The 22,733-nt window shown below is 38.9% G+C and overlaps 1 protein-coding gene across 4 annotated transcripts in view; it reads right to left on the reverse strand.

Annotated features, from left to right (window-relative positions):
- Positions 1 to 886: 886 nt before the first annotated feature.
- The window catches only part of LOC109029975 (discoidin domain-containing receptor 2), a 259,641-nt gene continuing 237,794 nt past the window's right edge, over positions 887 to 22,733 (reverse strand). For 3 of the 4 annotated variants that reach the window (XM_072298023.1, XM_072298022.1, XM_072298021.1), the window contains exons 10-20: positions 22,202 to 22,409; positions 20,657 to 20,767; positions 19,021 to 19,199; positions 18,189 to 18,618; positions 16,453 to 16,634; positions 10,352 to 10,489; positions 8,927 to 9,156; positions 7,790 to 7,882; positions 7,245 to 7,386; positions 5,146 to 5,295; positions 968 to 4,814 (exon numbers count right to left, since the gene is read on the reverse strand). In XM_072298023.1, coding sequence (XP_072154124.1) covers positions 4,641 to 4,814; positions 5,146 to 5,295; positions 7,245 to 7,386; positions 7,790 to 7,882; positions 8,927 to 9,156; positions 10,352 to 10,489; positions 16,453 to 16,634; positions 18,189 to 18,618; positions 19,021 to 19,199; positions 20,657 to 20,767; positions 22,202 to 22,409 — 2,037 coding nt within the window. In that variant the 3' untranslated portion in view covers positions 968 to 4,640. Of the gene's footprint in view, positions 4,815 to 5,145; positions 5,296 to 7,244; positions 7,387 to 7,789; positions 7,883 to 8,926; positions 9,157 to 10,351; positions 10,490 to 16,452; positions 16,635 to 18,188; positions 18,619 to 19,020; positions 19,200 to 20,656; positions 20,768 to 22,201; positions 22,410 to 22,733 lie in introns of all 4 variants that reach the window. The other variant, XM_072298024.1, reaches the window with a different exon arrangement.

The following is a 22,733-nucleotide window of genomic DNA, read 5'->3' on the forward strand; positions in this document are numbered from 1 at the left end:
TAAAAATTTTCCCAGATTAGCGAATAGTTTTGGCTTCCTTACAAAAAATTCTTAATTTCAAAGTAAAATGATTGTGTAAATTTGAACTCTGTACATACACGGATAGAAAAGAGCACAAGGTTGTTGGAGGACATGGAAATTTCCAATTAATTATTGTAGAACCCTTATTACTTGCGGTAGTGCCCCAATTGATTGTGCCAGTACCCCAATAAATTAGGGTACTGACCCAAATGTTGCGGTACTACTGCAATTAATTGGAAATATACATATCATCCAACAAATTGGGGTAGTAGCACAATTTTAGGGGATAATCCCTTACACTTTTTTTTCTGTGTATACATGAAGTATTTTCAAAAGAAAAGGAGAAGTTACACCATAAAACATTGTAATCGCGCTGGAACCTCCATGCTAAATGCGACCTAAGTGATAATCAAGACAAAAAATCGGTGAGACCCTGGTTGTGCCAGCTGGTTGAGCGCGGAGCGCTTTCAGGCGGCGGTCGGGTGAAACTCACTAGCTATAAAACGCCGCGGAGATCGACAACGCGATTCGGTGTATCGCGTGTTGCCAGTTGGCGAGTTGACGGAGGATCTTTCGCGTCTCCTCCTACCTTGAGGTTCTGCTAAAGCGGAAACAAGGAATCTGGAGATTAGCGTCGAATCTTACGCAGCTTGAGGCGTAGAAACGATTGCGCGTCATGTGGCTCGCCGGCGCTTCCAAAGCCGATAGGAACGGTTAAAAATGGGTGTTATTGACCGTCTGGCAAAATTGCACCGACTGCGCGTTTTTCGCTGATCTTGCGAGCCAGCGAACTTCTGGAGCTTTTTGGATCAGAAAATCGGACTCCGCAGATCATTCCCAAGGGGATTACCTTGGGAAAATTCTCGTCAATATTGAGGAAAACGTTGGGAAAAAATTGGGACCAATAAGAAACAATACTGACAAATTTTTTATTTTTATTTTATGAAAAATTATCATAGCACTTTTACTTTCGTTTTATCTGATCTATCGTGAAACGTACAGTTGATTGGAGGATGGTAGTCTTATTTGTCTTCGTATTTTTATTAAATGCATAAATCCATACAGCAATGAACCGACTTACTGTTTTAGAATCATAGTCAAGTGCAACTGTCCAAAATGAGAACGCCTCGGGTCGGATAAGGATTTTCTAAGTATTTCAAAAAAATTTCTCTCACTACTGCTCTCTTGTACTTTGAATTAATTTTCATATTCGATAAATCCAAGGTATGGTACGGTTGTCTTTGATATACGTAGACTTCACCAAGTCGCTGCCTCCTGAAATGTGTAGGTGCAGTAATTTACATGGGCTGTCCCGAAACAACTGAAAATATGCCTGGTTGTGTGAAAAAAGCATCATTCATCCTTAACTATGCGGCACATAAGAAGTGGTACTCAGTACTCTTAGCTTGACAATGAGACCTTGTTTAGCTCATTAAGTTAAACATTCACTGACTATGAGTTACAGCAATTTTATGGAAGCTTGTAAAGAAAAATTCTCCAGAATTTCGGACAGATGATAATTATTAGTTGGACGCATGTGAAACATTGTTGCGGAGATAACTTGGCTGTAATTTGAGATGACCGGCATTTGTTAGTTCGAGACTCCTAGTTATTTTTCAATTTTTTTACTTTTAATTTTTTTTCAACAATTCTAAAAGTTTCTCTTTTTTTATGGTTACCCAACAGATTTGATAACCAGATTTGGTACCCAACATATTTTGTGGAACTGAAGTTAAATTTGCAAAATCTTGGAATAAACTCCTGTCCAAAATTCCAAAGGGTTTTTCTATGTACGCTTTCATAAAATTGCTGCAATTTGGTGGATACCTAAATGTCAATTTTAATCGTTTAATTTTTAAATTTATAAAAGTTTAATCATTTTAAAACTAAGCGAAGGGACTAAAACTTCCAAGAAACCATAACTTCATTCCTAGTTTATTCGTCTAAAATCAAGCCAACTGTCGGTTTTTTTGGGACAGTCTATGTATTTCCGCTGTCAAAACCTGAAGGCTAAGAAAAAATTATCTGTTTGTGAAAATGAGGATCAAAGTTGCACCATTAAACTAGACTTTCACACAGAGGTTGTATAGGATTGTATAGGTTGATAGGTTGTTTAGGACTAAAAATTCAAACATATTTTTCTCAATTTAATTTAGAAGTATGTTGGTTGATTTTTACTTAATTTGAACCACAGAGGTTTTCATATAAAAACTGTGAAAACTAATCAAACAGGTATTTTAGGGTATACATAAAAAGACAACTTTATTTTGGTGGGAATTTATTGATGTTCTTTCTACGTTCATAATCGGATTTTCAATTATAAAAAGGGAATAACGATTGATTAAAAGTACACAAATTAAGAGGACAGACATTTTAAGAGAAATGATAAAAGATATTTGACCAAGATTTTTTTTCAGTGCACCTGTTCATCAAATGACTAATAAAAATCTGGCACAAATCTATAAAATAAGAGAACCGGTTAAATTTAGAATTTGCCAAACTACATGATTTGAAATGGATTCTAGAATCGTGTACCTGTAATAATCTAAAGGGTGCTGAAAAAAACGTGACTTGAATTTGCCACCAAGAAGATTTCCTGTTAAATCAAGAATAAAAAGACGCTAATCAACTGGTTTTTGGTTGATTAGCAACTTTCTTCTTTACACAAGCATCACCTTTTCTCCTGAATTCAAGATACGCTTTTCTTGACAGAAAATTCAATTATAATTTGACCTCAATCAAGTCATATTTTTCCCAGTGTAGCTTCGATTTACAAATATCTTTCATCAATTACGCACGCCAGCATTAATTTGCAGGAATGAGAAATCCGCGAGGCTAATTATGATCTCATCAAATGCGCAACAAAGTAAAATCATACTGCTCAAATCAAAATCATTAATGAAGAGATAAACGCACAAATGAAACAAAAGAACCAGCTCTCTATTTCTGTTTGCACTTTATTGCAGTAAAATTAATTCCAAAAAACGATTCAAAGTCAAATTAAGTTTTTTCTTGGAAATTTGGTCATAAAAGCTTCTCATGTGGGGTTTATATCACATTTGGGTGAGCCCTTAGCACACTAGATAGCATACAATATATCTCTGTAAAAAATATTAACCTCTAAATTATTTACAAATGTACACTCAGTTAGGTAAATGGTGGGAGATTAAAAATATTAAACATCTAATCTCGGATTGTCACATTCGTGTCTTTAAGTCCTTTCATTGGAGGCATGAGAAAAAGACGTGTACCTTAGGTATAAATGGAAAGAATATTTGTCTTGAATGAACAGATTGTTAATTTCTCACATTGAAAGACATAACATTAGAAGTCTTAACGCTCTGGATTAATTAAATAAACTCATTCCGTCTACTTACATTGCTAAGTCAAGAGGGTTAATTCAGGACCAGCACCAAAATCTATCAGCTAAGTACAAAACTCAAGCTTGGAACGAATGGTCAGGTTGATACTCAGCTTTTTGCCTCGCCTAGTGCTTCTTTTTGCTTAAATTTCATTCATTTCGAGTATGGGATATTTTTGAAAAGCCGAAATGTCAATCTCTAGATCATTTTTAATTTTTTTTTTTTTTACACAGATAGGTAATCAACGTTTTAATCCTTTAAAGTAAGTTAAAGAAGGATGTATCTGATATTAAGCCAATTGATAGTAAATTTTGCACATTTTTTATACTTTCATCTTAAGATTTTGAAATATTATTTGAGGTAGGTACCTACAAATCCTTTAGAATGATTGATTAAGAGATTTACCTACATTTGGATTCTTCTGAAATGAGCAAACGAGTGGTTAAAATGAAACCTATGGATGGATATGTGACAATACTGCTCAAAATCCATTATGTCAGAGCTGAGGATCAAAAAACTAGGGCAATGAAAGGATATTACAGATGAAGGAGTTTTCGAAATAATTTAAGGTAATAGTGATTTAGAGTGAGACTCATAACGAGTCATGCCTTTTCTTTGAGAGAATTGAAAAGCTTGGAGGACAAGGCACACGAGTGAGGCTTTTGCTTCTGAAAGAATTGAGATATTAATGAGTTCAACCACGACTAGTCTTAAAGCACGAGTATATTCCGTGAAAAATTCACTTCCAAATTCCAATTTTGTTGCATCAAGAAATGAGTGTTAACTTTCTTCCCACCATAAGGCTCCATGTAATTTTGAAACTTTAAAATTAAAGTAACAAGTACTTCTCGTAATAGGAAAAATTGCACTTATGTGGCTTGTCCTCATGGCCCCTCAAATCTCATTTTATTGCTTTAATATTCAAGTCTCAAGCTTATTTCATGTTGCAAGGTTCAATGCAATTCTTTGACTGTAAGTGAGGTTTTGCTTAAGTCTTAAGTTTCTTAAGTCTTTCAGAAGTCACAAGAGTCCCTTATCCATGATACTCTTTAATTATTATAAACTTTATAAGTCCCTAAAAATTCAGTGTAGGAGTATTTATCCATTCAACGACTGATTCTTTGAAAACGATGTAGAAATTAAATGAATGGCAGTGTCATTTTTGCAGAACCAACATTTCAGAAGAAATTTCTTCTCTTAATGGTCGAGAATTATATCCCGACTTCCACATCTTCAAAAATAAACTCTTACTTAAAGTTATACATTTCTATCAGAATAGTCTTCGTCATTAACAAAAGTATCGGTAACTTTGTGGTTTAGAAATTTGTACAACTGCTTGAAGGTGGGCCGCTGCTCTTGATCTCTGCTCCAACAGTGACACATTACCTCATAGATTTCTGGTGGGCATGAGTTGGGTTTAGCAAGGAAAACCTGAAAATAGGGAAAAAAGTAGGAATTCATTTGGTTTCTCTTCCTGTTCATAAGTTTCAGAGTTTGTGCAAATTTCACTATATTCTGGTTTGACTCGTTCAACCTGAAACATCCGGTGATCAACTCCAGCTGGATATTACATTAAAATCGATTTCCAATTCCGGTGAGAAAATTACGTCCACTTACCTCAGCAAATAAAAAAGAATGACTTTAGGGTAACCTTATTTAGAACCATTAATTTTACAAATTGTAATAAGGTAATTCACTTTATTTTACCTACTTTATTTTTGAAATGATATTAGAGACGTACAGAATAACTTTTTCCATTTACCTGAAGCTCACTGCCGTAATACATATGCTCGGCATTTTGAATGACTTGCTCATTAGTAAAATGCGTAAAAGGCCTCTCTCTGGCTAGACTGTAAAGCTCCCATAATGTGACACCAAACATCCAAACACTGCTGGGACATGTATATTTGTCCTGGAAAGAAAATTTGACAGTTAGGAACAATACTTGGTTAACAAATCACAGAAATATTGGACTTTCAGCAGATCTCTGACATTCAACAAATAAATCTTCCGAAAATATGCACTTCTATTCATGTTGAATAGTGTTTTATCCCTCCTTCTATACACACACCTACGGTGAACGCAGAAGAAAAACGGGGTAAAATAACACTAACGTGTGATCAATTTTCAAGGACAATTCTGTAATTTCTCCTATGAGTTTAAATAGATTAAAACGCGTAATATCCAAAATCTAAGCTCAGATTCGGATTTCCCGTGAAAAACTGATGCGATTTCATGTATCATATGTTAGAAAAGCGTGAAGAAAAGAGGTTTAATGACGTAAAAAAACACTAATGTGTGATAAATTTTCAAGGACAATTCTGTAATTTCTCCTACGATTTTAAATAGATTAAAACGCGTAATATCCAAAATCTAAGCTCAGATTTGGATTTTTCGTGAAAAATTGATGAGATTTAATGTATCATATGTTCGAATAGCGTGAAGGAAAAAGGTTTAACGACGCGTACAGATTCTGTCAAACTAGGTATCTCTTTGAACTACGCCGCCGCGTCGCGCCGGTCGCCCGAGATGCAACGGAACGGGTAGGCGCCGGCCGGCGCTAAGCAATTGGTTTCGTCCCGAGGAATTCCTCACGATAAATTCTTATTATTCCTCCTCCGCTGACCCACTGAGCACTACCCATGTTGCCACGTTGCATTCATATGCTCGAATCAGTATGTCTACGTTACGTCTCTTTCCTTCACGCTATGCTCGGGTATGATACGTGAAATTGCATCGATTTTTAACGAGGAATCCGAATCTGACCTTCAATTTTGGGCATCACGCCTTTTAAGTCAAATTTTTTAAATTCAAAAATCAGAAATGACGGACGTAGCCTAAAATGCCATTGCGGCTCCTGTTCGATGGATTTTTCTGAAATTCGATGTCAGGGTATGATAAATGAAATCGCATCGATTTTTTACGAGAAATCTGAATCTGAGCTTCGATTTTGGGTATCACGCGTTCTAAATCAAAATTCAAAAATCCGAAATGACTAAAGTGGCTTAAAATGCTATCTCGGCTCCTGTTCGATGGATTTTTCTGAAATTCGGTGAGAAGGTACTTTTCGACGGGAAACTCGAATTTTTAGTAAATTTTTTAAAATTCTCAAATCCATGATGGCGGACGTGGGCTAAAATGCTATCTCGGTTTCTGTTTGTTCGAGTCTTGTAAAACGCAGCGATATGGTATTTTTCAACGGGAAACTCGAATTTTTAGTCAAGTTTTAAAAATTCTCAAATCCAAGATGGCGGACGTGACCTAAAATGCTATGTTGGCTCCTGTTCGATGGATGTTTCTGAAACTCGGTGTCTGATGGTATTTTTCGACGGGAAACTCGAATTTTTAGTCAATTTTTGAAAATTTTCAATTCCAAGATGGCGGATGTGGTCTAATATGCTATCTCAGTTTCTGTTCGTTCGAGTTCGGTGAAACTTGGTATCACGGGGCATTTTTCGACGGAAAACTCAAATTTCTTGTCAAATTTCCAAAATTTGTAAACCCAATATGGCAGCCGTGGCCTAAAATTCTATCTCGGCTCCTGTCGGTTTTTGTGAAACTTAGAAAAAGGGCAAATCATTCCAGTCAAATCTTCAAAATTTGAAAATGATGATTGCTAGAAACCTGTATGGCGGGTTATGAAAAACGATTTTTCGCAGGATCAAAGTAACCCGCTTCTTCAAAAATAGCAACTTCACACTCATAAGTATAGTGAAGAAATTTTAAGCCAGGATATTTTTTAACTGACAGTAGGTTTTCTATGTGAACTTTTGATGAGGCGCTGGCAAATTATATTCTATTTGTGCCACCTATACATCATTCATTAAGTTGGATTCGGTTGAATATTTTCATTTTACCCACCAGAAGCACGCTCTCCCAAGGTAACCATCGTATAGGAGCTGGTGGTCGGATCCCAACTTCTACATAATCCGTTTTATATATTGTATTGCACATTGCTAAGTCACCTACTTTTACTTGGTACCCTCGGCTCACCAGACAGTTCCTGAAAAAAGGAACAAAAATTAAAATGAAATAACTGGCGAGAAGGGTGAAAATTTAAAGCTTGTGTTGATTTGACCACGAGGGCACATATCTTCTTCCAGTCTTTAAATGAGTATTTTTCGTTTTTAATTATAATTGTCATCAGTCTATTTTGAAGTTATGACAGGTATTCTTCTCTTTACATCAGCCTAAGAAAATTCAGGAAACACCAATAATTTGGATTCCATCACTCTATTTTCGGCACTTTTATCGTTGCTCTTTTTTTTTGGTTATTTAACACAAACGATTGGCAAAGAAGGAACTAGAGCAATCTCTAAAATTTCATTAACTTCCTTTTAATTTTTTATCCAACATAGAATATTACAGATTAGTGAATACATGCATGAGTTGCAAAGTTGGCTTACCTGGCGGCTAAATCCTTATGAACTACATTCTTAGATTCTAAATATCGCATACCCGACGCTATTTGTGACGCCATGTATGTCATTATGCTACACCTGTTAGGACAATAATAATTTAGTTCAAAAATCATAAAATTTAAGTTAAAATTTAGCTATCCAAGTTGATGAAATGTAATTTAGCAATTACTTTTTTTAAATTATTATTTGGTTTGTCTTTTTCATAGGTAATGTAGTGCAGACTAAATTTGACCAGATATTCTATCAGAGTTCCTGAATGAATTTCCTCAGGCTAGGAACCGACAGCACCCGCATGTCCAACTTACTCGGTTTACAGATGAAATCAATCAATCTAAAAATTTGCAAATTTTTAAGTTGTGATTGTCTACAGGGAAAGAGATTTTAATTGACAGAGGCATTAGAATTTTTTGTCGCTTAGGATTGGAATTTGAATTAGGAGCTTTTGGCAAAAACTTTTTGATAAAATATTAATCCTAAATAAAAAGTTGCGAGCAATATGCGCCTCGTTTACAGACAATAAAGAGCGTAAATTTTGTCACAGTCCAACAATTTTGTACCCTGAAAGAAATCCCCCTCAAAATTTTCATAGAACACTCCTTGATATTGGTGATTGATTAAAAAATCGAGCCACAAGCCAGAATAAACTGATTAATTATTTTGGCTTGTAGCTCGATTTTTTAATAAATTACTATGTTCTAAACAACTCAGCCAGCCAAATTTGGCAATAAAATGTGCTCCGCGATATTTCAATATGAGTCCTAACTCAATTTTGAGTTTTCAGTGGACCAAGGTCCTTTTTCGGGAAGAGGGTTTAATTTTGTGTGATATTTTAGCCCTGGTTACACAGTACATTTACATTTTTTCCTTTCTAACACTGGAAAAAAAGTCGCTTGGATCTAGACTACAGTCCAAACTCTTGAAAACATGGACAAGAAAAAATACTTTTGATTCAATCAGATTTTTGCTTGAATCAGAAGGAAATCCGCTTACATCAAGAGGCTTGGCGCTCGATTTAAGCAAAAATCCGATGGACCCAAGAGTATTTTATCTTGTCAATGTTTTCAAGAGTCTGGACTCTAGATCCAAGCGACTTTTTCTCCAGTGAATGAAATATGGACTCACGATAGATTGTCAGTGGTTCTGAGAAGTTGCGCCAAATCCCCCATCTCGTTCGGGTACTCCATTACGGTCCAGGGAGGTTGCTCAGCAGTACAAACGCCCAGGATTCTGACGATATGCGGGTCTATGAGACTAGACAGGAAGCGGAGCTCCCTCACGCTGTCCCCCCGACACGTTCGCACTGCAACTTTGTCCACGTTCAGATCGATTTCGTCCGTGTCGCAAATAATAACCTGAAATCATTCAAAACTTTACATTAATGGGCTTTTACAGTTTGTATGATGAGTGAGGTGTGACTCAATGTTGTTTAGGGGTAGCACAAACCATGGGATCATAAATTCTAACGCAAGAACGAAAACAAAGCTAGCGCTCCTTCAATTTTCCGAGTATGCAACTTGAGCAGTTAATGAGCTGGGATAGTTGCATTCAGAAGTCAGCCTGAAAACTTTTCTTTCATTCAAAATCATTCAAAACTTTATACATATTACGGACTTTTACAGTTTGTATGATGAGTGAGGTGTGACTCAGTGTTGTTTAGGGGTAGCGCAACCTGTGAGATCATAGCTTCTAACGCAAGAACGACAAAAAGTTAGCGCTCCTTCAATTTTCTGCGTATGCAACTTGAACAGTCGATGAGCTAGGATAGTTGCATTCAAGAGTCAGCCCGACAACTTCTCAAATTTATCCGCAAAGCACACAGTATTTAATGTAGCTTTCTCAAAATTGGCCACATGATTCGTGGTTTCTATGCTGACATTGTGGTTGTTAGAGTTTCAATCTTGATGCGTAATAAAATGCACATGATCGCAAATAAATAAATAAATAAATAAATAAATAAAATGAAAAAGTAAAAAAAAAACTTTTTTCAATCTATTTGCAAAACATTTTTCAAGCTGTTTAAATTTAATTCTGTTTATATGAACTCAGCTTACTTCTTGCTTTCACAAATAATACCTAAGTTGCTTTTACGGGAAAGAACCTGTCAGACTGACGTACAATAGAGGCAACGTATCGCGACGGCGTAAGTCCGCAATCACAAATCTCATTTGCGGTGTCTAAAAATCTCCGCCTCTATGTTATTTTTTTAAATGAGAACAAATTGACATCATTCCTTGAAGTTTTTGCGGAATTTTCTTCGCACGGAGAAGAAAAATCACGGCAGTTTCAAAGAATCGCCGTTGAGTAGTTTTCCGTTTAAAAAATAAAGTATGACAGGAAGTCTGCGACGTCGCAAACCGAGTTATATGTGATTGCCCACTTAGACCGTCGATATCTAGAACGAGGAGTCAATATGTGCTTTTAAGAGATCTGAACTGGAAATAAGCTTGCTTTAATCTTAATAAGAAAAATATACTATGAGTGATTTTAAGGGAACACGTTTTTTTTCGGATGGATTGAAATCAACTGGAACGTTGAGTATATATTTACCTCTCCCAAATGGCAATGACCCAGGCGATGAGATACTTTCAAACAATACCTCGGAATAGGCACCAAGTCACCCTGTCTGCATTTGTAGACCTGTCCCATCGCAGGAGCTATATTCCACGACACAGAAGGCACTGACATCTGTAAGATAAGTGAGACAAAGAGATATGAGAGCACATTCTTGTACACATTTTCATTTGTACACGTATGTGGCTCCTACAATTTAACTTGCAATTTTATAATTTTTTATGGAGATTTTCTGTTTTGATTTATCTAATAATTTGTGATGCACAGGGGGCCTCCATCCCCGTTCGCCCGAAAAAAGGGAAGAAAGAAAGAAGGTAGTAGTAGTAGTAAAATAATTTTATTTTAAAGCGGTGCTTTAGCATCTAAGGCCATTTACACCTCTAAAGAGGGCAGTAACAGTAATAAATTTACATGGAAATATCAGTAAAAATACAAAAGGGTTGAGGGGAAAGGTTAAATTTTAAGATTAGTGGAGCGCATAAATTCAAAAAGTTTCACAGGATGAGTATTCAGAAGTAAATTTTTAAGAGAGGGTAAGGGGTAGGGAAAAAAACGTTTTCGGATATCTTTATAAAGTGGGCAACTTATAAGAACGTGATCTACCGTTAAGGGGGAATTTGGACAAGAAGTGCAAGCAGGACGGTTTGATTGGATCATCAAATAGCTATGGGAAAAATTTGTGTGACCAATTCTCAGTCTAGTTTGGACTACTTGTTGAAGTCGAGTCAAATGAAAGTTTTCGGATGAAGGTGAAGTAGGCAATGCAGGGGGCCATTTAGCATTAAGGAACAGAGGAAAGAAGAAGGAAGGACGCTCATATGTAGTAATTATTCATGACGAAATTGACTCAAACTGAATGTTAAATGCTTTAAAATTTCGAAAATTTTCTGGAAAAAGCCCCACTCCTCCGGACCTCCCTTCCACCATTGTCGTTTGAAGTGTCTGGATCCGCCTATGGACATATGTTCATTTATAAAGTGGTTGACCCTCGTAATTTTATGTTAAATACAAATGAGAACCGCTCATTTAAGGAATAATCTTCAATCTATTGAACGCAAAATATACAGCTAATTACGTACACTTGTAGGGTAAAATGACGCGAAAGTCACATTGAGAAAATTAGAAATGTCTAAAGCATTATAATCATTCGCCTTATTCACTAACAATTAGATTTGCCCTCGAAGAGAGAATTGACAAGAATTTGACACCAGTAAAAATGGGCGATCGATCGTCAATGATCGACGATTAGATCGCCAGAGACGGGCGATCAAATCACCGACATTGCCAACTGTCATCACATTTTCGCGCATGGGGTGTATCTGCCTGGATTCGATTACTCTGTCACCCAGGGCCGGATTTATCGACTTGCCCATGGGCCGCCTGTATTTTGCCGCCCATCATTCTCATTCGTTTTGAAACGGAATTTCACGGAACTTTGCGCAAAAATTAAGTTCCGTAAACCTATCTCTGTGTGGACGAAGCCTCTCATTTATAAGAAAAGGACGAAAAAATTATGAAGGAATAAACATGAATGTGGTATAATGATTTTAATTTCCTCCACTGCGCCAACCGCACTGTGTTCGACGCAATGCGTGAAGTATTCATGCAGTCTTGTAGGCGCTATGCGTTTCACGCCGACCGTCACTGACCGCACTACGTTTGACGCAATGCGTGAAGTATTCATGGAGTCTTGTAGGCGCTAATATGTGTTTCAAGCCGACCGGCTGCACGCCGAGGGCTTCTCCTTTCCATCTCAAGGCCTCGTCATCGTTGCTCTCTGCGCCGCGCCGCTCCAGGCCAAATTGCGTGTTTAGTTTCTCTCTCGACTAGACTAATGAAAGGCGCTGTCTTTTGTATCACCGAAAGACGAAAAAAATTAGAAATTCCTATACTTTAACTCTCAAGAGATGAGAGATTTTGTCGCCTTTTCTCGTTTGAAAGAGCCTTGCACAAAAAGGGCTAAAATTCGCCCGTTTTCGGGCCCTCGAAATTGGGGTCGGTGTGAGGTATTTTTTCATCTATAGGGTGACCCTTTACACATAATAAAATTTCAGATTGAGTATACGCACCGTTTTTGAAATATGGGGGGGGGGGCAAAGTCCCCGATTTTTACTCATATTTGCAGGTATTTTATAGTCGAACTTCGGCTGCTACAAGGTACCGGATGTAGATATTGAAGCGCGGTTTGCGGTGATTTGTCAAGCTATTTCTGGATTATTTTTTCACATCTTTTACAAACCCGCAAATGGTTTTTCGGGGGGGGGGGAGCTTTATTCATACTATCATGACCGTTCGTATACGTCTTACTGGCATTAACGGTGGTATACATGTCATACCACTTCGGTTTTTAATTTTTACAGCGCTGCCAATGTGATGAGCGGACTCAACTACTGAATCATTGGGTCCAATATACCTCTGGTTATCATTGCTAAATGGTATGACCATTCATTTTTACAAAATGACATGGCTACAGCGTATTGTATGTCATGAAAACCCGGTATTTTAGGTTATGTCGGATCCGCATTGTTTTTCTTCGAGTCGTGTGTGAAAAATAGGTGTTATTTTTTAGATAAATGTGATTCTCTAATCTAACTAGCCGTAATTTACTAGGTGCATTGCAGTTTTTACTTGATTTTTCATTTTGGTCGATTTTCTGAGCTGAAATAAAGTGGTATGACAGTTATACCACCGCACACACAGCATTTTGTGGATAACTCAATTTTCTGTGCATTCTCGAGGAAATCTTTCTCCCCGTTTCAAGTTTTGATCCCAATGTCACTCGAGAACCGACATTTCCTTGTCCTAAGCGTATTTCTCGGGTGAAGGGTGAAGCTACTACCTCTCAAATTCAGTCGCCATCTTGGATTTGGGGCACCCTCTTTGACCGGGGTTTTTTTATGACTGCATGCTTGAAATGTGCGACTAAAGTGATATAAGAATTGAAATCTAACTTGTCTAATCACATAAAATCCAAAAAATGCTCCCTCCTACCTTTCAAAATTGGCAGCCATCTTGGATTTAGGGTACCCCCTTTGAAAAGGAGGCCTTTATGACTTCATATATGAAATTCACAACAAAAATCTTATCAGAATTGATATCTGATATTGATATCAGATGCCTGATCACGTAAGAATTTAAAAAATACACCCTCCTGCCTTTCAAATTTGACCGCCATCTTGGCTTTTGGGACACCCTCTTTGACCGGGGGGGGGGGGGGGTTGGTTGGTGGGGGTGTTATGACTTTATATATAATGTGGGTGACCAAAGTGACATTGGAATTGATACCTAACTTGCCTAATCACTTATAATTTCAAAAAATGCACCCTCCTGCCTTTTAGATTTGGCCGCCATCTTGGATTTAGGGTACCCCCTTCGACCAGGAGGCATTTATGACTACATATAAAATTTACGAAAAAAGGTACATCAGAATTGATATTTCAGGTGTCTGATCAAGTAAAAATTTAAAAAATACACCTTGCTGTCTTTCAAATTCGGCCGCCATCTTGGATTTGGGGCACTGTTGTGGATTGGAGGGCTTTTATGACTTCACATTTGAAATCGACGACCAAATTTACATCAGAATTGATACCTCACTTGCCCAATAACGTAAAATTTTTAAAAAAAATGCACCCTTCTGCCTTTCAAATTTAGTCGCCATCTTTGATTTGGGGCTTTTTCGTTGACCGGGGGGCTATTATGACTTCTTATATGAAATTCTGAATCCTTATATGGAATTTTGGACCAAAATTTCATAAGAATTGATATCTCACTTGCCTAATCACGTAAAAATTTACAAAATGCACCCTCCTGCCTTTCAAAGTCAGATATATTGAATTCGGGGCAGTATCTTTGACTGTGGAGGGGGGGGGGGTGGCTGTTCTGACTTCATACATTAAATCTACTACCAAAATGACCCAGAAAATGATACCTCACATGCCACTCTTTATTGACCACAAATATTCTTTAGTTTTTTCCTGCCCCCCCCCCCTCCCACAAAAAAATAAGTTTCCCCTGGAACTTCAAATATACACCCCTTTTTCTTTTTCTTCTTTTCCCCCATTCCTTCCACCCTAATTCTGTGTAGTCACAAAGTTTTTGGATTTTGACCTTTTTCATATTCATTTAAAAAAAAATTTTGCTTATGTTTGAAATTTCAATTTTGATTTTTTTTTATTTATATTTATTTTCATCTTGACTGCCGTTCTCCACTCGCTGGAACCCCCCCCCCCCCTCCTAAACCTGACCCAAAAATGATATATGTGATAATCGATATTACTAAAATTAGAAAGTTGAAATCATACATACATACAAATGTACTCTATGTACTAAAATCCAATGTGGTCAGCAAAGTGGTATGACAGTTATACCACCGCACAATGACAAACCTGGAACGTCAGTGTGCGGTGGTATGACAGTTCTACCACTTTTCCTACCCCTACAGAATTTTTCAGAAGGGATGAAAAAAAATTTTGAAGCGTTTTTTGTGCTTATCTTTATCATTAAATTTGAACCATAATTGCTTCGTTCTCGACTCCTCTCCACGCCGTAATCATGATGGTATTTTCTGTTAGGAATCTTTCTTCTTCTTTATATTTGACCAATTCTAATGTTGTCTCTCCCTTTTTCCCTTTTTAAACCCCCCCCCCCCCCAATTCTAAACACTCCCTCTCAAGTGTATATTCCTGTGCGGCAGATATGAAGGTGTTATTTGTGGGGAATTATTTTCTGTCTTTATGGTTGATAAACTTTGACCCCACCTATTTCCTCCTTCCCCCCTTTACCCCTGTTTCACCCCCCCCCCCATTTCCACCGTACCTTACTCGAAGTTGTCTGCTCCCTCTGCAGCAGAAATGAGGATGTTTCCGGTAACTATTACACTATCCGATAACTATTATACTCTCACAAAAAAAAGTATTCAAGCATGTAAAAAAGAGAAAAGAGGGGGGGGGGCAGTGGAAAGAGGGAATAAGGTAGGAAATATGAACTAGTGAGGGGGGATGGGAAAGAGAAAAAAGGGTGGGGGGTGTCTCCCTTGTATTGAGTTTAAAAAAGTAAAAAATTCTTCGCTGGAAACATCCTCATTTCTGCTGCGGAGGGAGCAGACAACTTCGAGTAAGGTACGGTGGAAATTGGGGGGGGGGTGAAACAGGGGTAAAGGGGGGAAGGAGGAAATAGGTGGGGTCAAAGTTTATGAACCATAAAGACAGAAAAATAATTCCCCACAAATAACACCTTCATATCTGCCGCACAGGAATATACACTTGAGAGGGAGTGTTTAGAATTGGGGGGGGGGGGAGGTTAAAAAGGGAGAAAGGGGGAGACAACATTAGAATTGGTCAAATATAAAGAAGAAGAAAGATTCCTAACAGAAAATACCATCATGATTACGGCGTGGAGAGGAGTCGAGAACGAAGCAATTAATGCCAGTAAGACGTATACGAACGGTCATGATAATATGAATAAAGCTCCCCCCCCCCCCCCCCCGAAAAACCATTTGCGGGTTTGTAAAAGATGTGAAAAAATAATCCAGAAATAGCTTGACAAATCACCGCAAACCGCGCTTCAATATCTACATCCGGTACCTTGTAGCAGCCGAAGTTCGACTATAAAATACCTGCAAATATGAGTAAAAATCGGGGACTTTGCCCCCCCATATCTCAAAAACGGTGCGTATACTCAATCTGAAATTTTATTATGTGTAAAGGGTCACCCTATAGATGAAAAAAAACCTCACACCGACCCCAATTTCGAGGGCCCAAAAACGGGCGAATTATGTGCATGGCTCTTTTTTTTTCTAAATCAGATTTTTTTCTTGATACCTTATATTTGAAAAAAATTACATCATTTGCCGCCCCCTAAATTTGCCGCCATGGGCCGCGGCCCATGTGGCCATCCTCTAAATCCGGCCCTGCTGTCACCACACAATTTTTGGGGTACATTTTTACGTAATTTAATTTTGCAGTCGCCGAGAAGAATCCCAATTTTTATTTTTTGTACAAAGGTGGATGTAAGATAACGAACGCTACAAAATGGAAATTTTCTAGGAAGTTCTTCAAGCTATACTCCTCAGAACTTACTCTATGTTTTTCTCGCGGTGACGTATGATATCGCTTCCGTGTGATTGGTTCAGAGCCGGGATGCGGTGCGATTGGAATCCGCGGAGCAGCATGCAAAGTGGTTTGCAAGCTGTGAGTGGAATGTTTTGAACGATTATTGTCTACACCGTCTTTTGACTCTTCTAAATCTTGCAAATTATTGTCTGAAAAACACAGAACGATAGAGTGATTATACATCGGCAAGGACATGCAGGTGTCACACAGATATCACAAGCTTAAAATTCACGTTGCAATCCTTAGATGCATTTATAATTTTATGCAAGTGGCACGATAAGAAAAGTCGACGGATACACATATTGGGCATTGACCTCTCGTAAAGCTGGATGCAAATAATTTGTATTACAAAAATAAATTTGAAAGTTTGGAGACACCAACGCCTGACTAAGAAAATAGGATGTATAACAAACATAATTTAACTCAGGGTCAATGTTAAACACAATTTTCTGCCATTTAGTAAACCTTGACTTTTGAGAGGACATCAAAAGTTTGGAGACTTTAACGCCCGACTAAGAAAATAGGAAGTATTCCAAACATAATTCAATAAAGTATTAACTTTGAACATTATCATTTTCGCCATCTAACAGGCCTTAACTTTTAAAAGGAATTTGAAAGTTTGGAGACTTTAACACCCGACTAAGAATGTACTTCAAACATAATTCAATTATGGGCCCTCGCCATCAAAACGACCTTAACTTAAAAAAGGATTCAAAAGTTTGGATACTTTTAAAATTTCGTTGCAACGGAGGTTGGCGGTAAGTCAAAAACTTAACCAAATCCTCTCGCGGAAATTGGCCAGAACTGGAAGTATTTCTGCCAAATGGAACTGCAGACGAGTGAGAAAGATGGGGTGAATGAGGTGTGCTCTAGAACGCTGCATTAAAAACAATTCCCGTTGAAGAAGTGGAAAATCAGGATTTTCCTATTTACCATACGGAACTATGTGCCACCTGAGTGCGGCACTCATGAACCATGGGCATGTGACAAGAGTGTTGTGGGCAGGGCTCATGAGTTAAAGACTCCGGGTGTCGATCCCGATCATGAATCTGTCGCCGCTAACGTCACTGGCGCTATATAATAACCATTCATTCTTGCGGAACTCAACACTAACGAGCACACCCCTTCCTCCCACCTGTCTCTGGTTTCGTTCGGTACAAATACGTCCCATGGAGATGTTGCATGTGTGAGGAATTTGCAAGCTGACAAAGATTCTTACGTAGAAGGGTACGAGGAGCACGATGGTGCCACTGGTTTTCTCTGAAATCAACTCCCAAGCTGAAAAAAAGCTCTCAAGTTGAGGCCAAAACGGAGGGGATATCCCACGCTATCCTGAGAGTCCACCTCTACATCAAGACAAACTCTCCATGCAAAGATAGGGAGCAAATACATTAGCAGGGTTGCCGTGCTTTCAGTTTTAAAGTCCCCAAATATTGTGGCAGCCCTGTCAATGTATTTGCTCCTAATCTTTGCATGGAGAGTTCGTCTTGATGTAGAGGTGGACTCTCAGGATAGCGTAGGATATCCCCTCCATTTTGGCTGCAACTTGAGAGCTTTTTTTGAGCTTGGGAGTTGATTTCAGAGAAAACCAGTGGCAACATCGTGTTGAACTTTTACATAAGAATCAATAGTCAAATTGCAAATTCCTCACACATGCAACATTTCCATTGTTTTTCCCATTGATTAAAAAATCGGGCACTGACCAGTAGACACAAAATGCTGCGGCCTGAGCGGCGCGTACTCCGGCTTAACCAGACCGGAGACGAGACTGAGATCAGCCTGCGAGCCCTTGACGGAGCCGGCGTCGAGGGGCTGATGCGGCACAGCGTACTCGTTGACGAGCTTGCTCTTGGAGTAGGTCCGGGCCGGGCGCTGCGGGGTGGGCGCCGGGGCGGTGGCGTCCGTGTCGTAGCCGCTCCCGCTCCCCGGGCCCTCCTTCTCGACGACGCTGAAGCTGTGGTCGTGGTCCAGGTGGTTCGTGATCAGGGCGTAGTCCTGCTTGTCCGTGTACGAGGGTGGTTTCGGCGAGTCGTCCTCCAGGTCCGTTTGACCGTCCGGGCTCGTCGAGGTCGCCAGGTTGTTCAGGTGGATCGTCGTCGCGTTGTTCAGCGGCGATAGGTTGATCAGAAGATCCTGGCAACATTCAACATCAAAACATGAGATATAGTTCACTAAAAAAAAATCTCGGTGTATTTACTAAGAAAAGGGTAAAATTACCAAGAATTCAGGGTTCTATTTAGTTGGATAAACAAGAGAAAATGGGCGAAAGAAAAATCATTTCACTGACCATGCATTAGTAACTTTACCCATATTGTAAGAATAATAATAGGAGTAAAAAAAAGATTAAACAGAAAACAATTCCAGGAATAAAGTCTGAGTCGGTTTGAGAAAGGGAAGACAAATTCAAGGGATTGGGGAGTAGCAGAGGGGTAAAAAAGTTAGGCACAGAAACTCAGTCCCAATCTCGGAATTCACTGTAAAGAGAAAAAAAATAGCATTTGGCTTGTGCAAATGTTTATTAGCGAACTATCTTACCTTCATGTTGATATTAACTCCAAAAGGATTTTTCAAGATGGTGGTTGGCGAACCTTGAAGTTTGTGTCTTCTGCTGAGGACCAGGACAAACACGAAGACTCCGACCAGTAGAAGGACAATCGCTGTCAAAACACCAATTACAGCTTCGACGGTCCCATCCCCTTCCTTTGAGGCAGTGACTGAAAATTGTAACATTAAAATTATTCAATAACCATAGGCGGTTCCAGACCTTCATGCTTGGGGGTACCCAGAGGTGGAAAATGTCGGAGACCGGCCCCGAAGGGGACGGTTGCTCAGGGGAGGCCTAAGTTTCGGCCCTCAAGTTTTATCCCTTTCCTACCCTCCTTTCTCTTTTTCTCTCCTTCCTTCCTACTTAAATACCTATAAATTCAACGTAGAAAATTTTTAGCAAAACAATCCATCAAAACTACAATCATGCCATAAAAAACAGTAGAATCTTTGTAAAACACGACTATCAATATTAATTCTGTTTACAAAATTTTCAATTAATTGCTGGGTTTTTTTTCTCAGTGTGAGCGAATACAGAATCTTTAAAATCAGTAATTTCACAGTTCTGATAACCGTACTTAATTTTTGCTTGGGGGTGCCCAGCACCCACTGGCACCCCCGTAGAACCGCCTTTGTCAATAACTGTCATAGTCTCATGGAAACTGCAAATTATGGGAAATTTATAATAATTGTAAGTTTGCATTCCTCAAATACAAGTTGTCTTCTTTCGGAGTAAGGTCAAAAGAAACATTGTAAAATACTGTTTACTAGCCAAAATGCCAGAAAAATATGGGCAAAAATGTGGAAGGTTTATGTTTAATGATACAACGATTACATATACTTGAATCGCTTACGTTGTTTATTTATAATCCTCCTATAAAAATTACCCATTTGCCAATTCTAGCTGAAGCGCCCTTAAGCTATGCATTCATGACTCCAAAAATGTCAACGGAAATCGACAAGCCCAGCGTGCATGGAGGCTATTTCCATTTTAATCTTCCGTCAAATTCTTACGGCGCAATGATACAACTATTTGAACTCTCCGGAATGCGTGAGGTATCACTCCGCATTTGAAGGCGTTTTCAAAACAGCCAAGTTCAGATATCCGGATAATCGTTTTGCATAGTTCATATTCTTTTGTTTTATTCCGTACCACCTGTTTATTTTAAATCCTCGTATAAAAACCACCCATTTGCTAGATACAATTCTAGCTGGAGCGAATTTTAGCTATGCATTCACGACTGCTAAAATGTCAAAGGAATCGACAAGGCCGAGTGCATAGAGGCTATTTCAATTGTAATCTTCCGTCGCATTTCTAAGGCGCAATGATACAACTATTTGAACTCTCCGGAATGCGTATCACGCCGCGATTGAAGGCGTTTTCAAAACAGCCAAGTTCTGATACCCGGATAATCGTTTTGCATAGTTCATTTTATATTTACGTACATCCTTACGATGGAAGAAACAACTTAATCGGCCCGAAAAACTGAAAAAAAAAAAAAAAAACAACTTAAATCGGGACTAAGGCCGCATATAATAAAAATAAAACATGAAATAAAATAAGATTTCAATCTTAATTTGAATTTTATTTTTTAAATTTAAATTTGAATTTTTTTTAAATACTTACTTGGTTCTAGAGAGTCCCACGGAGGATCAAGCATGTTCCCCGAGTTGATAAGAATTTCCTCCTCTCCAAGTTGCAGTAGAGACTCGCTAGTGGTATTTCCGGACAAGACCTCTGAAATTGACGTGTGAAATATTATTCACTCTATTAATCTTTGAAATAAGCATTGCGTAGTTTACAAAAATACATTTTCCATCAACACTGATCGTGAGAAAAAAAAAATGGTTACCACAGCACGGTATACCGGCCGTATTGTACGGCTCATACAACTGTGCTTGGGTTCTCGTTATTAAACTTTCAAACTGAATCAAACTGTAGAAAGAGTTCGGTTACCAGAGTCAAAACTATAATTATATGAACCTAAAATACGGCCAATGAGGGAAAGCGTACCCGGCCGTACCGCTACATAGGATAAAGTTTTCTTTCTATGAAGGAACTTTAAAAAAATTTAGTCTTCAACCTCATGAATATAATGCAAACGACACTGTTCAAAAATTGAATTTAATGTCAACCAATATGATTTTTCTAGAAGAAATAGATGAAATCATCTAATTCTATGGGGGTTCATTTTGCTCCTTCCTTAAACGCAGGTGAATCTATTCATGAGAGACCATTAGTCCCCAGCTTGTGAGGAGACGCCCAATTTTCCCAGAAAATTCATCATTTCAGGGGGAAATTGGCAACGTCAGGAGGAGCACCGACTTCAGGAAAAATGCTGATGTCCGCTGGGAAATGCGCATGCGCGCCGCCGGCCGACCCGAGCGTAGGGAGCTGGGCCACTTGCTCCGACGCTCGAGGAAAGCCAGTCTTCGCAACGTGGTCGTCTTGTGCAAGTGCTCAGGGCTCCGGTCTGCACTCGTACGTCATTGACGAACCGCAAAAATCAGACGAACGACTCCGGCTCGCTTTTCAGCACCGGATATTCCTTTCCGAGTCTCTTCCCTTTTAGCTGTCCTATTTCAGTCTTGTCGGGCTCTTGTCCATCGGAATAGGATTGTTCAACTCCAAACAAAGGAATACATTTGAAAGATCGTCAAGGATAGATTTTGTCTTCTTCATTGACTTCTTCATTTTTGGGAGGGTCACCGACTGCCCCCCCAAGAGCCCCCACTGTTGTGTTGCGTCGGTGGTCTGCACGAGATCTCTCTCTATAGAGAGACCACGGGCGACCGCTGTCCGACACAACAGTCCCCCCCTGGAGTCCTGTGACGTCAGCTCGAGATATCTCACTATTGAGACGTCCCGTCGGCTGACGTCGCGACGCTCCAGAAACGACCCCTTTTCGACCCCTAATCAGGGTCACCACAAGCTAGGGAATGAGATTCCTTATGGACTATCTTGAGACCCATTTAACGAAACTAGAAACCATTCAGTACGGGGTTCCAGAAATTGCTCTGGGAAATAACTGGGAAATTTTTAAACCCAGAATTTCAACATAACGTCTTTTCAATCATTATTCCTAAAGGTATAGCACATTTCTTAGACGACTTTGATAAGCTCCTACAAATTGAATTCCACGTTCACGAGTCTGAGACTGGCCTAACTCACCTGACTCAAAATCCATTTCGCTGAGCATAATCCACTGATTGGCGAAGTGGAACTGAATCTTGATGAATCGGGCGATATGGTGATGTAAATGTATCGTGACATTTCTCGCATTTTCGAGGACTGTGTCTGGCATGTAGTTGTAGGTCACCGTTCGGCCTCCGTAATGTTGCCCGTCCATGCTGAATTGGATCCGAGCTTTCGAGAAGACCTGGCGAAAAGAATTGACAAGAATGCTCCGTGAATATATAATTTGAGGAATATTATAACGTTGATAGAACGAAACCAAAAAACGACGGAAACAGTAGGCTAAATACACAAAATTACGCATAGAACGTTAATAGTAGCAAAAGCCCCACGACAGATAAAGTCATCATATGTGCCGCAACAGGTAACAATATGCCTTAAGATGGAAGAAAATAACAGATTTTAAATAATTCATCAATAATCATCCGTAGGAATTAATTTCAATAATTTTCGTTGCACGAATCGTGCTCCAGGTGAAATGTTGGTTACGAAACATGTATCAGAATGC

Source organism: Bemisia tabaci, chromosome 3 (assembly GCF_918797505.1).
Source record: "Bemisia tabaci chromosome 3, PGI_BMITA_v3".
NCBI classification, from domain to species: domain Eukaryota; kingdom Metazoa; phylum Arthropoda; class Insecta; order Hemiptera; family Aleyrodidae; genus Bemisia; species Bemisia tabaci.